Source organism: Hippoglossus hippoglossus, chromosome 13, assembly GCF_009819705.1.
Source record: "Hippoglossus hippoglossus isolate fHipHip1 chromosome 13, fHipHip1.pri, whole genome shotgun sequence".
Taxonomy (NCBI): Eukaryota; Metazoa; Chordata; class Actinopteri; order Pleuronectiformes; family Pleuronectidae; genus Hippoglossus; species Hippoglossus hippoglossus.
Genome location: NC_047163.1, coordinates 12,587,359 through 12,609,232, shown reverse-complemented (window position 1 = coordinate 12,609,232; position 21,874 = coordinate 12,587,359). Strand labels below are relative to the sequence as shown.

Genomic DNA, 21,874 nt, shown 5'->3' with positions numbered 1-21,874 from the left:
TCTTCTGCAGTATAGTGCAGTTGTGACTCAGATGATAAAGACTTGTTTATTATATTATAATGTCCAGAGGTGAGACGACTTTTAGAAAACAGATCAAAGAACAAAATAAGTTGTTAGGCTCCAGTGACAAAACCACACACGTAAAATGTCTCTATAACACAAAGCATAGAGAAAGATACACACATCACCTTTCATCATCACAGCATGGCTTGTCCAAACCATCATGAGCATACTTGTGTTATGAGACCGCTTGTGTGTGTGTGTTAGAAAGAGTGAGAAAGAGAGCTGGAAATAAATGAGTGAGGAGACAGACAAAAACATATGAGGCAGTCAGATGAAGTGATGCATACAGAGATAGATGAAGAGGATGGAAAAAAAGAGACAGAGTGGAATAAAAACAAACAGAATGTGAGTATGAGACTGAAAGCGAAGGCGGAAAGTTACCTGTAGGGTCAAACTCATTGGAGGGAAGTGAGGTTTTGTCACTTCTGGGTTTCTTGTCTGGGGGATGGTCTTTACTGAGAATGCTGCTGGTTCTAGAGAGAGAGAGAGAGAGAGAGAGAGAGAGAGAGAGAGAGAGAGAGAGAGAGAGAACAGCCATGAGAAAAGGTGAACAGACAAAGCGATGGCATTTGTCCTTCACATACTTTACTTTATGTCATTCAGTCGTCATTTGTCCATAACATTCTTTGTAAATTCATTGCAAAGCATGCATCTTGCCGTAATACTACCCTTTATACACACACACTGCAGGCGAGAGAAGATTCGTGAGGAATTACAGCAACGCACAGAACCAACAATTGTTCACTTTATCATCGAGAATAGTGAAGCAGCTCCGAGTGTATGAATCATGCTGAGTGTGTCTACTGTATAATGTGACAGCCAGAGAGGATGTGGAGCCGCTCTGCTGAGTGCCCCAGAGAGCAGGGCCAGAGAAAGGACGCTCCTCAGAGGAGGTGCCACAAGGCCAGACTCCGGCTTGAACCTTGGGAGGCTATGTATGGCTGTCTCTGCCTATACCGGCCCCAACTGTGAAAGGCCACTGTTCTGTTCACAGTGAAAGGCGGTGATGGGCCGCCCTTAGAAGAGGGACCCCTTTGTCAGTCACTGTGTGTGTGCGTGTGTGTGTGTGTGTGCACATGCGTGAGGGGGGTAGAGTGAGGGCTATGTTTGGTGCAAACTCTGAAGACTTCTGTGTTGCAGCACACCAGGCCTAGTAAAATCTGCCTCATTTCCCTCATCTGGAACTCTGTGCATGCGTGTGTTGCCACAGGATTACCTACTCATAAGCATTCATGTCCCCACGATAAAATATAAGAAAATAGAAAAACGCTTACCTGTTTGCTTTCTTGGGAAACCTGCAACATAGAAGAGAATGACCATCAGTATCTCACAGGAATTACATGTCACACTATTAATGGCTGTTTTTTTGCCTATTTGCAGGGTGGAAAACAAGATGCTGAGCTCACAGCTTCCCTCCGAGACTCACATAGTGGTAAACATGATAATCCTGATCAAAAGCGAGAGATCTTCCGCTGCAGATTAAAGCCTTTTCCAGGTCAAATGTCCTCAGATCTCAGCTGCGTGTGCCGTGATTTAGTTACTGACAGACATCACGAATTGACTGTAATAATCATATCGTAATCAAATCCGTGGCCTGTTTCCTTGGAGGCAGCCTGCCCTGAGACCGACTGCTGCCACAGTAGTAATGTAGTGATTTGGAAAATGTAGGATAATCATCGCCACATTTGGAAAAGGGAATGTTTTACGGGAAGTTTGAGATTTGAGGATTGACCTGCTGTGCAAAGCCGCCATGAAGGAAAATGTAGATTTAAGCCAACACTACAGTGTTAATTCTCACAGCAGGTGTTAGATTCCATCTTTCGGATGCAGCATTAAAGACTCAAAAGTAGCTCAGAGGGTTTTCATACACACAAAGCTCTTAACAATTCTACGTTTAGGATTTCTGCAAGTCATTAAGACTCTAAGAAAGATGGATAATAATTATAGTATATTTTATTTTGTACAGAAAATCTCCTGAACACTGATGTAGTTATTTGGGCGGCCCCTCAGCTCGACGTTATTGCTGGTAAAGGTCTGCACATGGTCGTTTTTCTACAGTCAGAGGGAGCCATGTTATGCCATTCTTCTTCATGTTGTAAAAAAAAACCACTTCCATCGGGTTGAAAGTTATATTGTTACACAGTTAAGTCTAAATTTAGACTCTGTTTTATGAAGCTTTATTGTGTAACATGGAAGAGATTGATGTATCAGCCAGGAAATAATCCCATTAAAGTAAATTCATTTCCAGATTTTATTTCAATGCCCACATCTCTTTATTCAGGGCGTCTTTACTTGGTGTGACATTGATAATTTCAAGCTGTTTGACATTTAGAACTTATGAACATGATCTATTGTATGCTTTGTAAAAGCAAAATAAGACAAATACAACAGGAAATGGGTGTAAACTGCACCAGCACTCTTTACAATTTTTATACACAAAGTATTATAATAGAGGAATACAGAAAGAATTGTTTAGCCATTTAGAACAGCAGTCTTCCGTCTCACGACTAACTAGCACACATTAACTCTCTTTCTCCTGGCGACAGTGTGTCCCATTCAGACCCTTGCAGGGGCAGCTGAATGGCCCGTTTATGAAAATGCCTCAGACTGTAATAAGTTCCAGAGCCTCCAGCAGAAAAAAAAGTCTAGCTTTAAGTAACCCACTCCCTAAGAAACCTCTGACTTGGAGAGATGGAAAAGTCAGCACATAAACACACATCCAACTGGGACATGCGTATGCACAGGCTCTGGGACGGCAAAACTGAGTAGGCAGATGTTGTTCTTGGTGGATCATGGAGGAACAAATGAAAACATGACAGTCCAACCAAGTTCTAAGGGGCTGGATGATGCATCACTCTGGATTATATCCAGAGTCAGTTTAACCAGAGTTGAGAGCCTTGCTTTCAGAAATAATGCTCTAATTCTATAGTAAGTTTTAATAGCAGCTGTGCACATTAACACCAAACATGATATGACTTGCCTAAGACACGGGAGAGGGACCAAAGAAGTCATGATGAAAGATTAGAGCATGAAACAAGGACAGGGAGATTGAAAAGGCCTGAGTAGTGACAGATGAGGTGTTAGAGATGCAGTAAGAGACTGAGACACAAGGTAGAAGAACACTGTGCACTAGTAAAAAAGGAGTAAAGTTTAGAAAGAGTGGCGTAGAAAAGTGAAAAGCCTGGATATTTATGGTATTTTTACTAAAAACAGGTCATCAGAAGAAGAGGAAATCATTTTTCATAAAAAATACATTAACCTAAAGTGACAGGGCTTGTTGTAGTTTCAAGGACATCAAACATGGTCTGATTTTAACCATTATAATATACGATTTAGGAACTTTTCTGAAATTATAGGTAGTATTTCTAAATGGCTAACTAAAAATATCCCACAGCACAGAATCCTGAAACTGTACACGTCTGCTGGATGTTGGTGAAAACTCACCAATATGCCACACCAGCCCTCCACAGTAAAAGTCCCAGTTCCCTTGTTGCCCCTGAACTAGATCCGGATCATTGTAAACCCAGTTTTAAAAGGTCTGGGTGTGATTGTTCACGACCACTTTTCCAGTGCTCATAATAAAAATCAAATAAAAATGTTCTCTCGAAGGACGACGTTCTGCCTCAGTGGATGACAGTGCCGCTCTCAAATTGATTTTCACGCTAAACAAGCAATGTTGAGCATGGGGGTAAAACCTGACAAACAAGTCATTTATCACATATCCCTGTGTGCGCGTGCGCGTGCGCGCGCGTGCGCACACACACACACACACACACACACACACACACACACACACACACACACACACACACACACACACACACACACACACACACACACACACACACACACACACACACAGTGCAGTCTTTACAGCATCCTCAGAGTTACACACACAAAATATTACAAACCCATTATTAAAGTTATTTGATTTACGTCTCCACGGGCAAAACATAGTCGCTGCTGTGCTTTCTATGACCAATTACATTGAGTCCCTGCTCAGTTACTGTGAACATAGCGTGTGACAGAAATGACAACGATAAAGGGCATTACTATCATTCAAGTGTTGCTTGATTGAAAATTAGGAATTTACAAAATGGGCTAATTAAAAATATTGATTCTGATAATTACCACTAAATGCCCAACAAAATACTCTGTAGAACATTGCCTGTATGTTGGCAACGCTGCTCACAACTAGATCATTATGTCAGATTTATGTAGTGACTGTGTAGTTTGTCACGTTGGTTGTCAGGTTCCTTGTAAGAGTTCACACGTTTGACCAACGAACCAAACAATTCTTATAGAACACAAAGTTACAGCCATGACGGTGAAAAATGCTATAAATATGGACGATGCTTCAACAAAGTAATACATTTAAAAATATTTCACACATTCTCAACCCAGCAGCACAGAAGCTCTGTACAACCACCACAGTTTCAAGGTGGGCACCTAAAATTAGTGTCACGATTCAGTATCAGACTAAATGTGAAAAATGGTCACAACCTCTCTTCTCTTCAGTTGCAAAGCTATAGTGTTGAGTATAATGTTGTCAGTCAAATTCATCTTTTACTTTGTTTAATGTGTCTTTTTTGTGGCAAACGAATTACACTCAATACTAGAAAATACTAGTTCTTATTTTGTTGGAGTGGGAACCAGACTGTGTCATGGTGAGAAGAAAGGAAATGATTCAGGAGGTGCTTGATTATTTACATGGTATAATCAAATGTGTGTTCCTACATAATATCAATATGTCACTTTTTGTATCATATAATGTCAATACCAGTGTATTGTGACACCCCCAATATGTATGATTTTTTTTGTTATGGCCAGAAAAGTGTTTTCTTGGGTCACAGTTAACTTGAGAAAACCTAATGTCTCTGACAGTGGCTGCTGCGGGCTCAGAGGTATTTAATGGGCTGATAAACACATACTTGCACTAGGCTGATCAAAGCTGATGTCCTAACTCATGCTGGTAGTTCAGACAGAATAGGACACAGTTACCACATCAGTTGCATTTCCTTGTTTAACTTGTTATGCACTGACACTGATAAATTTAGTGTCAACCAGAGGGATTGGAAAGAGATTCGGTATGCTGCACAGCTACAACACATTCATCAGTGCATTATATACACAGTGAATGCACAATTGGAGACACTTGCTATGCTAAACGTAAAGTTAACAATGTGGTGGATAAGGGTAAAAGTCAATATAAAAGAGACGCGAGGACAAAAGTAATCTCCAGCTGAGTTCTGAGAGATGCAGCAAAGCAGCTTTAAATGTCAAGATACTGAAATAAGTTTTTTGTTAACATTATATTTATTCTAGCTCATTGTCTGTAGCCTACTCGTATGACTGGTATTAGAGTTTGTGTACGGTATAAGAATGATTCATTTCTCTCTTTAAAACAATTCTGTATTATAATGTGCTTTAAACAAGTTATTTTCATTTGTTATAGACCTTTGGCTCATTGCTAACAACAGCATGCATTCTTTGAAAGGTATTTCAGTTTTTTTTAGATTAGAGGGAATGGGATGACATGCAGCCAGTGGCCTGGTCTGGATTAAAATTCAGGTTTGCTGTGGTGAGGACTCAGCCATGACATATGGTACAGGCTTCAACAGGCGAGCTACCAGGAGGCCCCGTCAACATGCATTCTTAAGAGTAGCCAAAGACTGACTGTCCAAAGTTAGTCATTGTCGTAGAAAAGATCAACAGACTGAATTGTGAGTATTCGCCTCTTCTCAGACTTGTAGCTGAAATTTGTCTGGATGGATTCAAATCTGGAATATTGGCTACGGACTTAACCCACAGTTTGGCTTTCACACATGCACAACACAGCGGGAGGTTTTCTGCAGATACGTTCACAACAGCAACAAATCCTTCATATTATTCAGGCGAGAGGTGGAGCAGGAAGAGGCAGGAAGTGACGTATTAACTCCGCTGTGGAGATCACGTGATCCTGTTCACAGCACCCTGAAATGGTCGACGGCTCTTATCACCACAAACTCTCTTGACATCCTTGTCGATGTCTTCAACATGTGTGTCACCGCTTTTTCACCAGGAGATATTTGATATAAACTGTAATGTAGTTGAGATGGAGAAAGTTCTGAGGAGATGCTTGCTGCAGTGACCCTGTGTCCTGATTGTTACTGACTCTGCCTGGTCGGCGGCCATATTGAGGGGTCTCACTTTTTTCCCTTGAATTTCCACAGTCAAGTGTCCCTGACACAGTCATTGCTTATATAACTTCACAGTAAATTTCAAGTGAACTATCACAATGGTTAAACATCAGCAGGGAATCTCTTGTCCAGTAGACAATAGTAGTACATTTTTCTACTGTATGTACTTATGACACTACTACTACTACTACTACTACTACTACTACTACTACTACTACAGGTAGTACTACATTACTACTACAATCCTATTACTCTTCTAAAACACTCTATTATAAGAACTAATGTGCAACGTAAGATAACTGAGAACAGTGAAACATCCAAAACAATCATTGATATCACTCACTACAAAATTGGATTTGTGCTCCTTAATTCTTCGAGTTAGATAAACATCCAATAGAAGAATTGATTTCTTGGCATTACAATTTTAATAAAACAATTCCAAAGAAAAATATAACAAATTTGGATCGTGTAAATCTCTGTGATGCAGTTGTTTAACTAAAATCAGTTCAAGTTTAAAAACCTTTTTTGACTAGAAATTATATGTAGATGTAACAGAAACTCTGCTAACGTTTTCCTTTGAGAACATACAGATACAATTTAAGAATCAATTTTCCTCAGTTCATAAAATACTTCAGATCTAGCTGTATAAGTCTTAAAGTTTGAGTTAGGACTTCTTCCTGGACGGAGCCATTAAATACGCAGGGAGGGAGAAAGGGAGAGAAGGCAGAGTCAGAACAGGGTGGGATGAGAGGGAGGGGCAGCAGCGGTGGAGCGGGCCTGGGCTTGAATGCTCCATTGAGGTTTGGTGTTTTGATGGAAAACTGTGGCAGAGCTGGGCCAACTGCAGCAACAGTGGTAGGGAGAGAGGCCGGGACCAGACCAGACATGGAGAGAGAAAAAGTAGTGAAAGAGGGAGGGACGAACAGCCCCCGAGGGAGCAGGAGTTCTGACACACAGCCATTACTGTGAAAGGGTCTCCCAAACTGAAGAGGAAAGAAAAAAGTAAACAATAAGGTCCTACACCAACTCATGCAAAATTCAGGGGAAGCACTTCAGGTTATCCTCCGTTTTTCTTAGAATCAATCTAAGCAGGCACAGACTGATAACTCAAGTTTATTTTAAACTACAAAGTCAATATAAAAAAAAAAAACACAAAATAGACACTTCATACCGGTGTGTTAACATGTACAGATTAAAAAATGTGGGATATCAATGGTTGATGTTCCCCACTGAGCTCAACAGACTCAAAAGGCACCCAGCTACACTACAGGGGAAAGTGGAGAAAGTCTCAACTTCATTCAAATCTCTGACGCAGAGCAGGTGACAACCAGGCTCTGACTATCACACGATCATGATCATCTTCAAATCCAGCAGACGCACCGCACTGGAAGCACAGATTTACAAAACAGAGGAGTTTTAAGTACAGGACCTAAGTACAGGTGGGATTGCATTGAGGATGCATTTGAGATCCAATCAATCAGACCACATTCAGAGGTGAGCTGGGATGCATGAGCTCACATTCTTTTTAGAAGTGGGAACATCCTTGAAAACACATTGATGGAACACCTACTCAGCTGCGATGGTTTCATTATGAAACAAAAATATTTTTACACATCTCAGTGTTTCCCATAAATGTATTTATTTGTGGCCATCTCCATAATAATAACTTGACCGACACATATCGATTATTTTCAAATGGGTAAAATCTTATTTTACTGTCGCATTGATTCACTCAGGCCTTCCTGGCTCTGATCTCTTTCTCCCTTGCATACACAAACACTTTGACAACAGACACATCTGTATAGTCAGACTGGCTAAAAACAACATTATTTGGTTTAAGCAAACAGAGGTTATGTACAGGTTTCTTTGCATATACAGCAGGGAAGTGAAGAGACCTTCGTAAACCTGTCCAACTGTGATCGTATATCACTGGAGGCGGATGTTGGATAAGAACGGGGCATTTAATTGGGTGGTCAACTACTTTTTAGTGCCATTAGAGTTGGCAGGCTATGTCCAAGCTAAGAAAACGAGTAGTTGGATGCTTGATAATCTAACATGAATTTTCCCTGTCGGACACTGCTATAACAACTTGCGCTGTAATACAGTCGCTGCAGTAATCTGGAGTCTCCTGGCAGAGGCAGAGCTGCACAAATCACAGCACAGGTGTTGTTGGGCTTGGGAGAGGTGGGGCCTTGTCTGAAACTGGGAGAGGTTTTGGGAGTTGCCTGCAGGCTGCAGAGATCAGGCTGAGGTGTGTTCCATTCCAGGAGGTAAAGTACAACATAACCTTGCACACTGCAACACATCCTAGGATGTTAGATTATACTGGAAATCCTGGCAGATTCGGAGTGTAACACGATGGTGACAGCACAAATGTCCTCAGCTGGTTTTTGTGCCGAGTCATGCCACTGGCCGGCCAAGTAGCTTATGGAACTGGCAATCAACTTTTCAGTCAGGCAGCCATTCATGCCACCTCTTTAAAATTGGGTCTGTGATTCTATCTCAATTGTGTGGTTACACAGCCTCTTCAACAGCCTGATTCACGTCTGCAGCTTGCCAACGGGAGAGGACACACTCCCACAGCTTGTTATCTAATCTATACACCTGAGTCACACAATGTGGGTGCACTCACAAACACAGTCTGTATGGCGTCACTGCTATCCACTCCCTGCCACTGAGAAAAAGAGTTTACACCCACACAGTGATACTCTTTTAAAGCACTTTCTGTACTACAGTGCAGTCTACCAATAAGCACAATGAAGTCACCCTCAACATGTGACTTTGCAGCCGTGTAGCATGGTGTATACTGAGACTTGAAAAGAGTGTTAAGTGAGTGAATGAGAGAGAAAGAAAGAGACACTCAGACAGACAGAGGGAGGGAGGGAGGGAGGGAGGGAGGGAGAGGGAGGTGTGGTGCGTGTTAGAAAGACAAGAGCAATAGCTCTGGAGCTCAAGCTACAGCCTCAGGGGGAAAACGGTGCCCTTTCTGCCCCAATAAACCTCATCAGGATTCCTAACATGAGGGCCGGGGGATAGACATTTCTTCACGCTATGCTGTCTGCTGTCCTCCAGCACTGGGAAAGCAAAGGAAGTGGTTCAACATGCTACACTGTCCCCACTGCTGCTGGTTGTGGGCCCTGCAACAAACTAGAGAACTTTCTTTCTTTTCATCAATGAATAACTTCTCTGAACTGAGAATACCACTCAAGCCTCCTTGTAATGCACCAATTCCCTTTTCAGTTCAGGTTGGTTTTTGGGGTGAGATTGGGCCAATTTGTGAACTAAACACTGAGGTATGTTAAAGTGTCTGCCATTGACACCTGAAATGACGCACTTTCAGATCACTGCAGGATAACAAGTCAAACACACAATGATGCATTAACAGCTTTTAGAGGCAGACCCATGATGAGATTTGAGCTGATGCAACCTGAAGTAAAAGCACTTTACTGACACTTCATTCTCCCCAAAGCTATAAAATTTTCCATCTATTACCCCATACTTAGCCCAAAAAACGCTAGCTTGGTGAAAGCAGGATGATACTTAATATACTGAGTGATTCATCACTAAGGGGAAACAGTATGTCATGAATGTCCTCATGGGACAACATGAATACCCACACATAGGATTCTTGTAGCAAAGGTTTAATAATTTAATCTTTCTCTTCCTCACATTCCTTTCACCTATTCTGTCTTTTGGCTATCCAAGGGATTCCACCTCATTCAGAAAGCAGTGTCTTCCACTCGACTGAACTGGTGTCATGATATTGCTTCTTGTAGAGTAAGAGTAGGGGTGTGTTAGACTGTCTAGTCACCTCTGAATCAGCAGAAACCTCAAGATTAATCACAGTGCAGCAGCAAGTTGCGGGTCTCTCCCTACAACACAGCATCTCCTCGAGGGTTGACCTGAATGCCTCAAAGCTTTGACCGTTGCCATAGCAATCAAGGTCTACGTCAGTATTCAAATGCTGCCCTAGTTTTGAATTATTATTATATGTGCATTACCAACAGTAATCCAGCATTATTCATTATGCATCAACATGAATTATTATTAGTTATTCTTAGACACGCACATTTAATCTTAATAAAGGTTTTGTGCAGCAACCCTCGTCACACATTACAAGCACTGACACTGTGGCAGCGACACAAGACACTGGACTCACACGTATGTGGGGGGGGGGCATGCCTGAAACTTGGTGTTGGCTCGATTGTCATCATGATAGCAATCACTGTTAGATGCTCGGGACACACAACTGGCTTTCGTGATAGTTATCAATGCAATGTTAAAGAGAAGTACATATATTATAAAATCCACAATCAGACAAACACACAACAGGTTCATCAACTGCCTCTGTCTCTTCTTTGGCAATTAGGTGATTGGATTGGCTGGTGCCTCCGCTGCAGCATGAAAGGTTGAGCTCTGCTCTTCAGCCCTACTCAGCACGAGCAACACAACGCCACGGAGCCACAATGCAATTCGGCAATGCATGATGGCACCCCATTCAAAGTGAATGTGCACCGTTTCTGTTGAAGTCTACACGCGAAGTCCTTCATTATATCAAGACTAGCAAAATGTTGAAAAAAGGCACATGGAGAGACAGCCCTTCCTCCCACACTGAGACAACATTCAATTTGTGCATCCTCATTCTGTGTCCCAGCCTCAACATGTCACATAGATCACATCCAATTAACTGCTTCAGTGATGCTGCTTTTTAACATCAACCATCAAATTCTTAATACATCTATGACTCAGCAGACGTGTGTGCACTGAGAAGTAGAACAAATATGTATTGTTACATTTAATGACTCAATGTGTAAAATTAAGAATTTAAACAGGAAGAAACCTGTGATAAAGTGCCACCATCATATCTCATGGGGCACTGCAGAATATCATTGTTTCTCAAGTGCCATAGTTGGCTTGGAGGCAGTAGCCTAGTTCACGGCCACAAAACCCTTAGATGGACATGTGAGAATGTGACACTAGGCCATGACAGCTCTCTTTCCTTGTCCCCTTTTTCTTTCATTGTTGTGATCCGGTCTTTTGTAGAGTGAAAGTAATGTTTGGGCCCTGGAGCTTTCTTGGTTAACAGGGCAGAATTGTAGAGAGTGTCCACAAGCATCAGCATCACAGAACTGGGTGACAGACCCCAACTCCCTCTGCACTGAGAGCCCCAGCCAATGTCCAGACTCCACCCTCTACACAACATCACTAGCCCTGCGGCATCACACGTTTTTCTCCTTTCTCCGATACCCCTCTCTTTCTCTTTCTCCATCTATTTTAGCCAGCCTTGACCAAGATAATGAAAGAATAATCAATATCCTTGAAAAAAAACACAAAAAGACCCAGCCTGAACCACACAATGGGTTAACAATTTCCCTGTCCACTTTAAATTTTTGCTTCTTTGACTGATGAAGTGAATGATGAAATTTGTTGCAATAGTAAATGCTCCCAATCTTGCGGGGTAATAAAAACGTGGTGACGATGGGGAAAAAGGGACTAATTGAAGCAAAGAATGGAATAAAAGATTGATGCGATTGAGAGAGTGTGTGAAAAAGAGAGAAATGGGACTTGGCAAGAATGAACAGAGTATGGTGAGAGTTGATGTGTGCCTGCCAAAGTGGCATCGGAGTGTGAGGCTTCTTACGGTCCCCATTTACATTCTATAAATAAACAAGGCTAAGAATCTGGTCAGTCGTTCATTGCACAATTTCAGGTTTGAGATTTTTTGGTTTGAAAACAGACAATTAAGTTTTTTTTAAGCGTTGAAGCTTCGGCTGATATAACAGCGGCCTTTCTGCTTTCATATTACAAAGCATCCAGCCTTATTCAGAGTGTGACCATGTGGATAATAACAAAACCAATTTTCCGGGCATTGTGTTTAATGCATCACTGACAACTGATGTTGTACTTACAAGTGACAACCTACAGCTAGAATAAGAAAAATGTTACTATAGTATTATAGTGACTTTATTATAGTGACTACGCAAACCAGTGAAGTTGCGGTTTAAATCAATGTCTGTCCAGACTCATACGTTGCGAAGGCAGAAGAAATTTTATGAAAGGTGTTTAAGTGTATTTTTTTTATAATTAGCATATGAACAGTTGAGTTATGGCCAAAATCCTATTTCATGGAGGTATCTGTAACCTTGACCTTTGACCACCCAATTCTAATCATCACAACCTTCAGTCCAGGGGGATGCAATTCCCTTCAGGCATTCAAGAATGAGATGGAGGTGAGTTTATAGTGATCTTGACCTCTGACCACAAAATCTAATCAGTTCATCTTTGAGTCGTTTGAATGGTTGTACCAAATGTGAAGAAATTCCCTCAAGGAAGATGGGAGAGAAGAACAGACAGTGTGAAAACATGATGCCTCCAGCAGCCACAGCAGCAACAAAGATTTTAATGGAGAAGAAAGGCCCATAGGCTATCATGAGTAGGATTAAGGTATATAAATTATTCACATTTCATCTCTGCTCTTGAGTGTAGCCCAAGGACCTTGAACCATCGCTGCCGTCTGGGAAAAAAAAATCACACTATTTCCATGGCAATGGGGTAGGTTACTATTGCAAAATACTAAGTATGTTTTGTGTTCAACCAATGGTTCAAAACACAAATATATTCAGTTTACTATAATTCTGTGTAAAGCCATAAGACATTATATTAGAGTGGCTGTAAAGACAGGCTGAACAGCTGTATTCTACTATTTGAAAAAGATTGATGGTGTCAGATGAAAGACACCTCTGTTTGCAGCTTTCAAAAGAACAAACAGGTGGTGATTATATGTACTATTACATAATCAGAGTGCACAACAGAACATTCAGTTTTTGGTCTTGTTCTCAAATATGATTTATGATTTGACATTTGCCCTTTTTTACAGAAGACAGCAATTCAGTGCAACAAGAATGCACATAACAGGCAGACCCAGAGGATTCATGGACACTAATAGTCTCTGTTATCTATCGACAAAATTATGGCCTATTATACCAAAAAGGCCAAACCGCACCATCAGTGATAATTCATTATTTAAACATTACCATGGAAAAGGGTGGGTCCTGTGATAACAGCCTACTGCACATTGTGAAATCAATATAATTGACTGATTTCACATGTGCAACAGAAAAAAAGAGGAAATTTGGACAGGATTACTCTGTTGGGCTTCTCAGTGTCTAGATCACTAGTTGCTGCTGCTTATAATGGACTGATATGAGCCTGAGAGGATGTCAGTGGGGAAATTATCCACATCCATCTCAAGTGAATTGATACAATACGGTGCTGTTCATTTCCTTCCTGCAACTCTTCTTTTGACGACGCAGCTGCATTTTTGAAGAAACCGCAAACATCCATATTCCGTTAAATTTGTTTAAGTCAGACTCCAAGTTCAGGCATAGGGGCTTTTCCAGGTCGGGCACAAGCGGCTCAGTAGGCGGTCCCGGACCCACAATGCCCATCCAGCATCCATATTGCTGGAATTGTGGCCCAATCCCAACTACCACTGCCCCTATTAGTGCGTGCTTCGTATTGCACATTACCGATTTATTATTTACTAAGTGGACTTGTCGAGGGGGTAGAACATTAAATAAGCGAAATAACATGACAAAAATCTCTGCAACACCCTCAACCCTATAAACAGTTCAGAGCAGCTGACACAGCTTTCCCAGTATCAGTGCTGAGTAGATGGAGTAAAGGCATACTGCATTATCAGGGAGGGATGCCAAATGCAGGAGACGCATACAAGCAGACTTGGCTGTCAGAAGTATTCATGAAAACACTTATAATGAGGAAACAAATTCCTTTGCAGTAAGGCAACTCCAATGCCATGTTATTATCAGCTGGTGTCCACGGACATTATGTTGATTGCTAAAACTTTTGATGATCATGTAACTCATTTATTATTGTACACATGATGATAAATTAGTTAAGGCCAAACTAGTTGCAGACATATTATCAATAACTGGCCACAGATTTTCGTCAAACTGGGTAACACTGAAGACAGCCCTAGATGTACCTGACCTACACCGGTCGACATGTAGATGAGCGCACAGCAGACAGCCAGATTGCCCCCACTGAAAGCCATTGTTTACCATTAGTGATGTCACCAGCACCACTTCCCGGGAGGGCCTCAGAGGGGGGGGTGGGAAAAACGTGGAGATCAGCAGAACTCCATGACAAAGAGCTAACAGCACACTAAACTGACCCATCGGCTGGCGGCCCAGCCCCAATGGATGATGGGTGCATACTCCCACCATAGTCAACCGAGTGAAAACAAAATGAGCAACACATCGCACTGAGGGGGAAAGAGAGAAAGCACGGACAGGGAATTACAGACACACATAAGAGAGGGGGGGCGAGACATACAACACCACCAATCAATAAAGTCATTATCAAAAGCCACGGAGGAAAACACCCTAAAAACCTGCTGCATCTTAAACAGTGATTCTCATCACAGGCCAAATCGTTTTTGTGCAACAGAGATGCAGGGATACTCCAACCAACCAACCCCCCCCTAGATGTACCTGACCTACAATGACAGCCGGTTGTCACACTGTTTTGGACGATTTGGGTTTTCATTAACATAATGCAGTGAATCATGCTCTTCTAGTAGAGGAACGACAGCGGCTTTTAGGTCACAGCTTGTGAAACCCAAAAAAACTGATGTCCACCCAAAAAGATCCGCCCATATGTGACTTTAACAAAGGACGACTAGTCAAATTTGTGCAGCACTGTCTGTCTCAAGCCTTCGAGTGCAGCAAATAAATCCGGATATGAAACACACTGCACTTTCAAAAGCATAAGAGATTAGGTTCCTCGTGTCATCTGGAGTATCTCTGTGCTAACCATCTGCTGTTTAAACGTCATTACACGTTTACCGCAGTGAAAAGTACAAGTTTAGTTAATTCTACTCGTAAAAGCAATTACAGACATCGTATCTATAGCGGTTAGGCTAATACTGCCACTCTCAGTGGTGTGGCCATATGATTTGAATAAATAAAACTGAACCAAACAAAAACAATTAACAGCACCACAATAGCAGTTGGTGCCAGCCACTGTTGCCATCATTGCAGTGGGGGAAGGGGGTCATGTAAAATGGGGTTGGGCTTTAGCCTCTATAGCTCAAGCCATGAGGATATTTCATTTCCCAACCTGTGCAATAAGCTTCCCCCTGTCAAAATCTACCGAGCACATTCCACTGTATCGACCTGCTCCCCTCGCAGGTATGTGGGATCCAGGTAGGACGACCTGATGTGATGCAGCTTCATTTCTCTGCTTCACTGCCAGTTAAAAACAGATTTATTCTCCAGGTACAAAATCAAAGGGGAGTTTCAGTGATGCAAATAATATTCATGTACAGTATATCGCAATGGATTAGGCTGCTGCAGACTGATCCCTCTGTATTACTTAGTGTGTTCTTCCGACCATGACACATCATCCAGCCTGTTGGTCTTAGCAACAGTGTCCAACCTTTAAGGCTTTAAGTTGACAGATGCCTTGGATAAGGTGATTACTTGACGGGGCTGAGGTCTTGTCTAAATCCAGAGATTGTTTTAATAGGTGTAGGAGAAGGTTCGCTTTAAAGGCTTAGAGGTAATAGTGATGTCGAAAGGTGTACAGGGATCACGGATGACTGTTCATCTGTGCACACCAACAGTGGCAGGCCTTCTGGACAAGTGGTACTTTACTGTCTGCAGAGAACTCCATTACCCATGCTGAGATCAGCAGAGTTTCCATTAAGATATGTCCTTCCCTTAGTAATTAGATTGTATAACACAGTTATTACTGAGCACATCACCACAAAGAGAAAGCTTTACTCTAACCAAGCAAAACCCCCATTTTTAAAACACACAGCATCAGCATCATAAGCAAATAAAAAAAAAACTTTAACCAAATCTGACACTCTGAGGACTCCATTTGTGCGTGTGAAGTGCAGACAGTGCATTAACAGGATATAAAGAGGCATTGTGTAGTATACCTGTCAGTGAAGCTGGACTGTGTGTCACTCATTGGGCTTCCGGTTCTAGATTTGCAGCAAATTATATCCTTTTAACATTTTCCAGAGCGTGATGAGGCGATTTCCCTGGAGCGTCCTTCTCTGGCATTCGTCTGAAGTAGGCAGGGATTTTGTGGAAAAATAAAAGACGGTGCTGATAATAAATTAATCTGAGGAGACTGTTGGGTTGTTGTTGTTGCAGGGCTCGTCCAAATACTAGACACTACCTATACGGTCTCTTTCGATCAATACTCCTGGGCAAAAAAAAATCGGGTGGCAGCGAGCAATCGACAGTGCAGAGCTTAAAACATAAATCGGGGCCTCTGTCGTATTAGCTGTGCAGTCACAACCCCGGCATCAAACTATATTTTAGCAACAACAATGAACACACTGCTTCCGGCTGGCACAAGTTGTCGTGCATGCATGAACTCCTCGCGTGAATCCTTCAGCCTCCGCGTCCCGAATTTTTTTTCCCTGCCGATGTGAAACGTGTAAACAAATCTGTATTCCCAGTGAAACAGACACCCTGGCCCTGCGATGTAGTCCCGTCTGCCACCACCCCTGCTCGGGCTGAATGGCCTCGGTGCCTAAATGATCTCCGAAGATGCTGGAAATTCCTCCAGTCCCATTTGGTGTCCCCGGCTCCCGGAGGTCTGCTGCGGCTGCGGGGACGAGTCTCCCGTGACCATGAGAATCGCTCGACACCCGAGAGGAAAAACGACCCGTTTTTTTTTTTTTTTTTTTTTTTAATGAGCAAATTTTTTTTTACACAATGCGCGAGACGCTGGATACCAAAAAAACAAAACGAAACCGTGTATTTAAAAAAAAAAGAGGAAATAAAAAAAGCACATTCGCTTGCGTGAGAGCGCTTCTCACGGGGAGCTGGCCGCGGCTGAGTCTCGCCAGCTAGCAGCTAACAAAACAGATGAGCTCTTTCAGCAGAAAACTTTGCTTCGTGTGCAAACTAAGCAAACTCCCGTTCACAACAATGAACCGGCCGACCACCGAGATATACATATACACGAGCCCCGCATCAATGTTCGCCGGCTTCCGATGTGTCCCCGTGTTGTGTCCTTCGGAAGAAAGAAAACGCGTCTCCTCGAGCGCAGGGAGTCCGGCGAAGTCGGTTAGCACCACGGCGCAGCGCTCCTTGACTCCATGTTTCCAGAATTCAGTCGTTTCTCGGCAGAATTCCCGTGGATGGAAAGCAGGCTAGCTCCGTGGCCAGCTAACGGGACAGAAAGTAACAGCCGTCCTCCGAGAACCACGACGGAAAAACACCGCACGGGAGGCTTAAAACTCCGGGTGAACGCCACACGCTGTTTTTCCTAACGCCGGGCGTTATTCGTACGAGGATACAACTTGATAAAAGGTACCAAAAATTCCACTTTCTGCCGCTAGCAACGCCCTAGCCTGCTAGCTGCTGGAGTCCTGTAGCGCTTCCACCAACCACTTCCGCCGGGAGATGAGAAAACTCAGTCGGTTCCAGCTGAACGTTTCAATGTTACACGAAACATGACAACACAATCAAACTGGAGCACAAAGACCACAACAGCACTGTTAGACCCCATGGAAGCACACTTCCGCCCCTGTGAGGAAGATTATACAAATCCTGTATCTCATTATTATGACTTAGTGTTTCATAATTATGAGATAGTATCTCATAATTATGAAATAATATCTCATTATGACTTAGTATCCCATTATTATGACTCAGTATCCCATTATTATGAGATAGTATCCCATTATTATGAGATAGTATCCCATTATTATGACTTAGTATCTCATTATTATGAAATAATATCTCATTATTATGACTTAGTATCCCATTATTATGACTTAGTATCTCGTTTTTTTTTACTTACTATCTCATAATTATGACTTAGTATCTCATTATTAGGACTAACTATCATCATTATGAGATACTAAGTCCTAATTATGAGATACTGACTGTGGGCGGGGCGCAGCAGAGCAGGGAAGCCGTGGTTCAGACAGCCGCCTGTCTCGCAGACGTGGGCGACTATGCATCGAGGCAGAGACATAACATAATCGATTCATGTTTTCTGCTAGGTTCATTGTTTTAGCGATGTGCTGCCGCTGCATGATTGTAACCAGCGCTGCTCCAGGATCAGAACAGACGCTCATTTAAGGTCCGGTCGTCCTGTATGTGTCGGAGTCGGTTTCCTTCTCACTTTCCCTCTGACCTGCGCTCACTTTACACCTTTACAATAAACACCAGCACTGATCACAAGTTATTAGGACAGGTACAGGACTGACGTTTAGGCTTTGTCCTTTTGACAGAGGATTATTTAAAAAGTACACATTTTGAGTACTTCATAGTATTTGTGGCAGTAGTCTAACTAGTAGTCCAACTATATCAGTTTCATGAAGAACCTATGGTAAAAAAGCCGTTTATCCCTCATCAAATATAGCAGAAGAAGCTCATTCTTGTTTTGTGGAGGGGGCTTTGACACAGGATTACTCAAAAACTGCACAGTGTCAGTAATTTGAGGAAAAACACAGCTCTAAACCTCAGAACCGCTTCACAACGATTACCGTAAATGTGCAATCAATTGCGCAAGCTAGAAACGACAGTTGGCTGTTTTGACAATGCAAACACGAGAGGCGGCTGGCTTGACCGCAGTCTCTCAACCATGGCTTCCCTGTTCTGATGCGGTCAGAGTAGCAGTCAGTAGTAGTCAGCAGTAAGTCATAATAATGAGATACTAAGTCATAATAATGAGATACTAAGTCATAATTATGAGATACTAAGTCATAATTATGAGATACTAAGTCATGATAATGAGATACTAAGTCACAATAATGAGAAACTATCTCATAATAATGAGATACTAAATCATAATTATGAGATACTAAGTCATAATTATGAGATACTCAGTCATAATTATGAGATACCTTCTCATAATTCTGAGATACTAAGTCATAATAATGAGATACTAAGTCATAATAATGAGATACTAAGTCATAATAATGAGATACTAAGTCATAATTATGAGCTAGTAAGTCATAATAATTAGATACTAAGTCACAATAATGAGAAACTATCTCATAATAATGAGATACTAAATCATAATTATGAGATACTAAGTCATAATAATTAGATACTAAGTCATAATTATGAGATACAGGATTTTTATTTTCTTCAACACAGTGGGCTTCCAATGGGCTTCCATAGTTAGCAGCACGACTGTAGAGTTATGTTATTATTATTAGTGTGTGTCTTCTATTTATTTCATGTACACATTCAAATAGGATGCTATGAATAAAAGGTGAGACAGCGTTAGTCTATATACGTTTTATACCAATAGTCCATCTATCAGGGAGTTGAGTTGACAGAAAACTAATGTTTGACAATCAAACGATTGTTTTGAGAAGCATTTATATATATATATATATATATTTATTATATAAATATATATTTTATAAATAAATGTGTATATATGTGTGTCTATATTTGTGTATGTATACATATGTATCTGTATATATATATATATATATATATATGTGTGTGTGTGTGTATCTATATATATGTGTATATACATACATATATATATCTGTGTGTATATATATACAGTATATGTATATATCTATATGGCTTCATAATTTGGTCAATAAAATGTCAAAAGGAGTTAAACAATTTTCAAGTGACTGTACAACCATTTAAACCTAAAGATTCTCAGTTGACTGGTATCGAAAAAAGAAAACACACACACGTGTATATATATTTATAACATATCATATAAGTTGTGGCACTAATATGCATAGTTACATATTATGACTGTTAAAGTCAACAGATTAACTTATTGATTGACTGTTCCACAACAACAACAAGTCTATATGAGATCAATAAAGACAATAAATTGATGAGTGCAATCATCAGAGTTTAGACCATGAATCAAATGTTTTTTTCAGGTATCAAGCAAAAAGACATTATTGGTTCCAGCTTCTGAAAGGTGAAGAATCCCTGTTTTTTTTCTCTTGGTACAAACTTCTTTAGCTTTAATACTGTTAGTCAGTCAAAACAATTTGTTTTTAACATCAATTTTTAACGACTTTCTTGTGTTCACTAGATTAATTGATAGTGGAAATTATTATGAATCCACAGATATTGTTTGATTCTTTGCTTTACCAAGGTAGGAACACTCATTTGAAACAATCCACTAAGGAGACACTGTCTTTAATGAGGTTGATTCACTTGTGTGTGTTGTTGTTGTTTTTCTATGATTAGTCCTTCTCATGGCTTTCTTCCTGTCTGTGGTTGGTCTGGGACTGGATGAACAGTCATTATGATCATTATTTACGGCTTACAGTCCTGGCCTTTGTCCTCAATCCACAAGGAGACACTCCTATTCTAATGAAGCGTCCTGAGACAGCAGGACAGACTTAGAAGAACAGAGGGAAAACACACTCAAATAGCAGTATGGGTGTGTGTGGGAGGTAGATAATTGAAAACACAAAATAAATGTGTCTATCTGGAGGCTTTCATTCAATTCGTAGAGTCTATTTAGTTTTAAAAAATCATCTAAAAACTTTTGCAGATTCAGAGTAGTCAAGATTTCATGCCCAAGGTCCACATTTGAGAATATATTCAGATCACAACATCACCAAATAAGTTATAATTATAATTAACACGTTTCAAGTTGTATGTTAAAAAAATCATTTTAGGGGGGGTATTACCTAATTTCATTGTTCGTGTTTTCACATGTTGATATAATGTATAAACAAATACTTGTGTTGTGTACTTAAAACACAAAAAGTACTGACAACATTCAAGTGTTTCAATGTATCTGGGATTTTCTTGTCATCCTGATGGAGTAGAAAGAACAAGACATATTGTTGAAGTATTTGACAAGAAATGTAATTATTTGGTTAGTGAATATTGTAAATTTAAAGTGACTCTAATGTCATATATGTTTTAGAAATGACTTACTAGCACTTGAAAGCAACTACAATGAAATGCTAGCTTATAGATTATGGTTGAATTTTGTGTTGACGAAGATTAGGTAAATGAAAAAAAGATAATACAAAGAATGGGCTGACAACACAAGACAAGAAACCACTGCTGCAAAGCAGAAACCACTAGAGGTCAGCATAAACATGTTCTGCATACATTATTCTATAAATGGTCTGTTCACCCAAAATTACAGATATCTCACATACTCCTGGTGTTATCATCAATAACGGATGGTGCTGTAATTGCTGCGGTTATACTGATGTTAAATTATTGGATCTATCAGACTATTATTGTACTTTTATCTGACAGTGCTTAAATAAAGCAGTTACAGTGCTACGCCTCGTCTCTTCTCTACTTTCAGCTCAACTGAGTTCGGTTAAATGTCCACTCTTCTTCTCTGTTAGGAGGACATTCTTTCCCTCACCACTTTGTGGACGTCATTGAGACAATGTATATTGTGATGAGGTGCTCAAATTAATTATAATCGAATGGAAGAGTCTTTTCAGTGTGCTGGGTGCTACAGAGCTGAACAGAATCCTGCCACCTATTGAACCAGATGTATTAAGTATTACACGATTACCTTTTCACTGCATCGTACATTGCAGTCCTGTAGTACATATAGTTTCATACATCATACATAAAACTTCCCCCTAAAATGTTCCCGAATCCATT

The 21,874-nt window shown here is 40.9% G+C and overlaps 1 protein-coding gene across 3 annotated transcripts in view; it reads right to left on the bottom strand.

The window, feature by feature from the left end:
- The window catches only part of arhgef12a (Rho guanine nucleotide exchange factor (GEF) 12a), a 38,808-nt gene extending 21,072 nt beyond the window's left edge, over positions 1-17,736 (bottom strand). The window contains exons 1-3 of one of the 3 annotated variants that reach the window (XM_034604595.1): positions 16,210-17,736; positions 1,338-1,358; positions 445-536 (exon numbers count right to left, since the gene is read on the bottom strand). In XM_034604595.1, coding sequence (XP_034460486.1) covers positions 445-536; positions 1,338-1,358; positions 16,210-16,241 — 145 coding nt within the window. In that variant the 5' untranslated portion in view covers positions 16,242-17,736. The remainder of the gene's footprint in view (positions 1-444; positions 537-1,337; positions 1,359-16,209) is intronic. The other 2 variants (XM_034604596.1, XM_034604597.1) reach the window with 2 other exon arrangements.
- Positions 17,737-21,874: the final 4,138 nt, after the last annotated feature.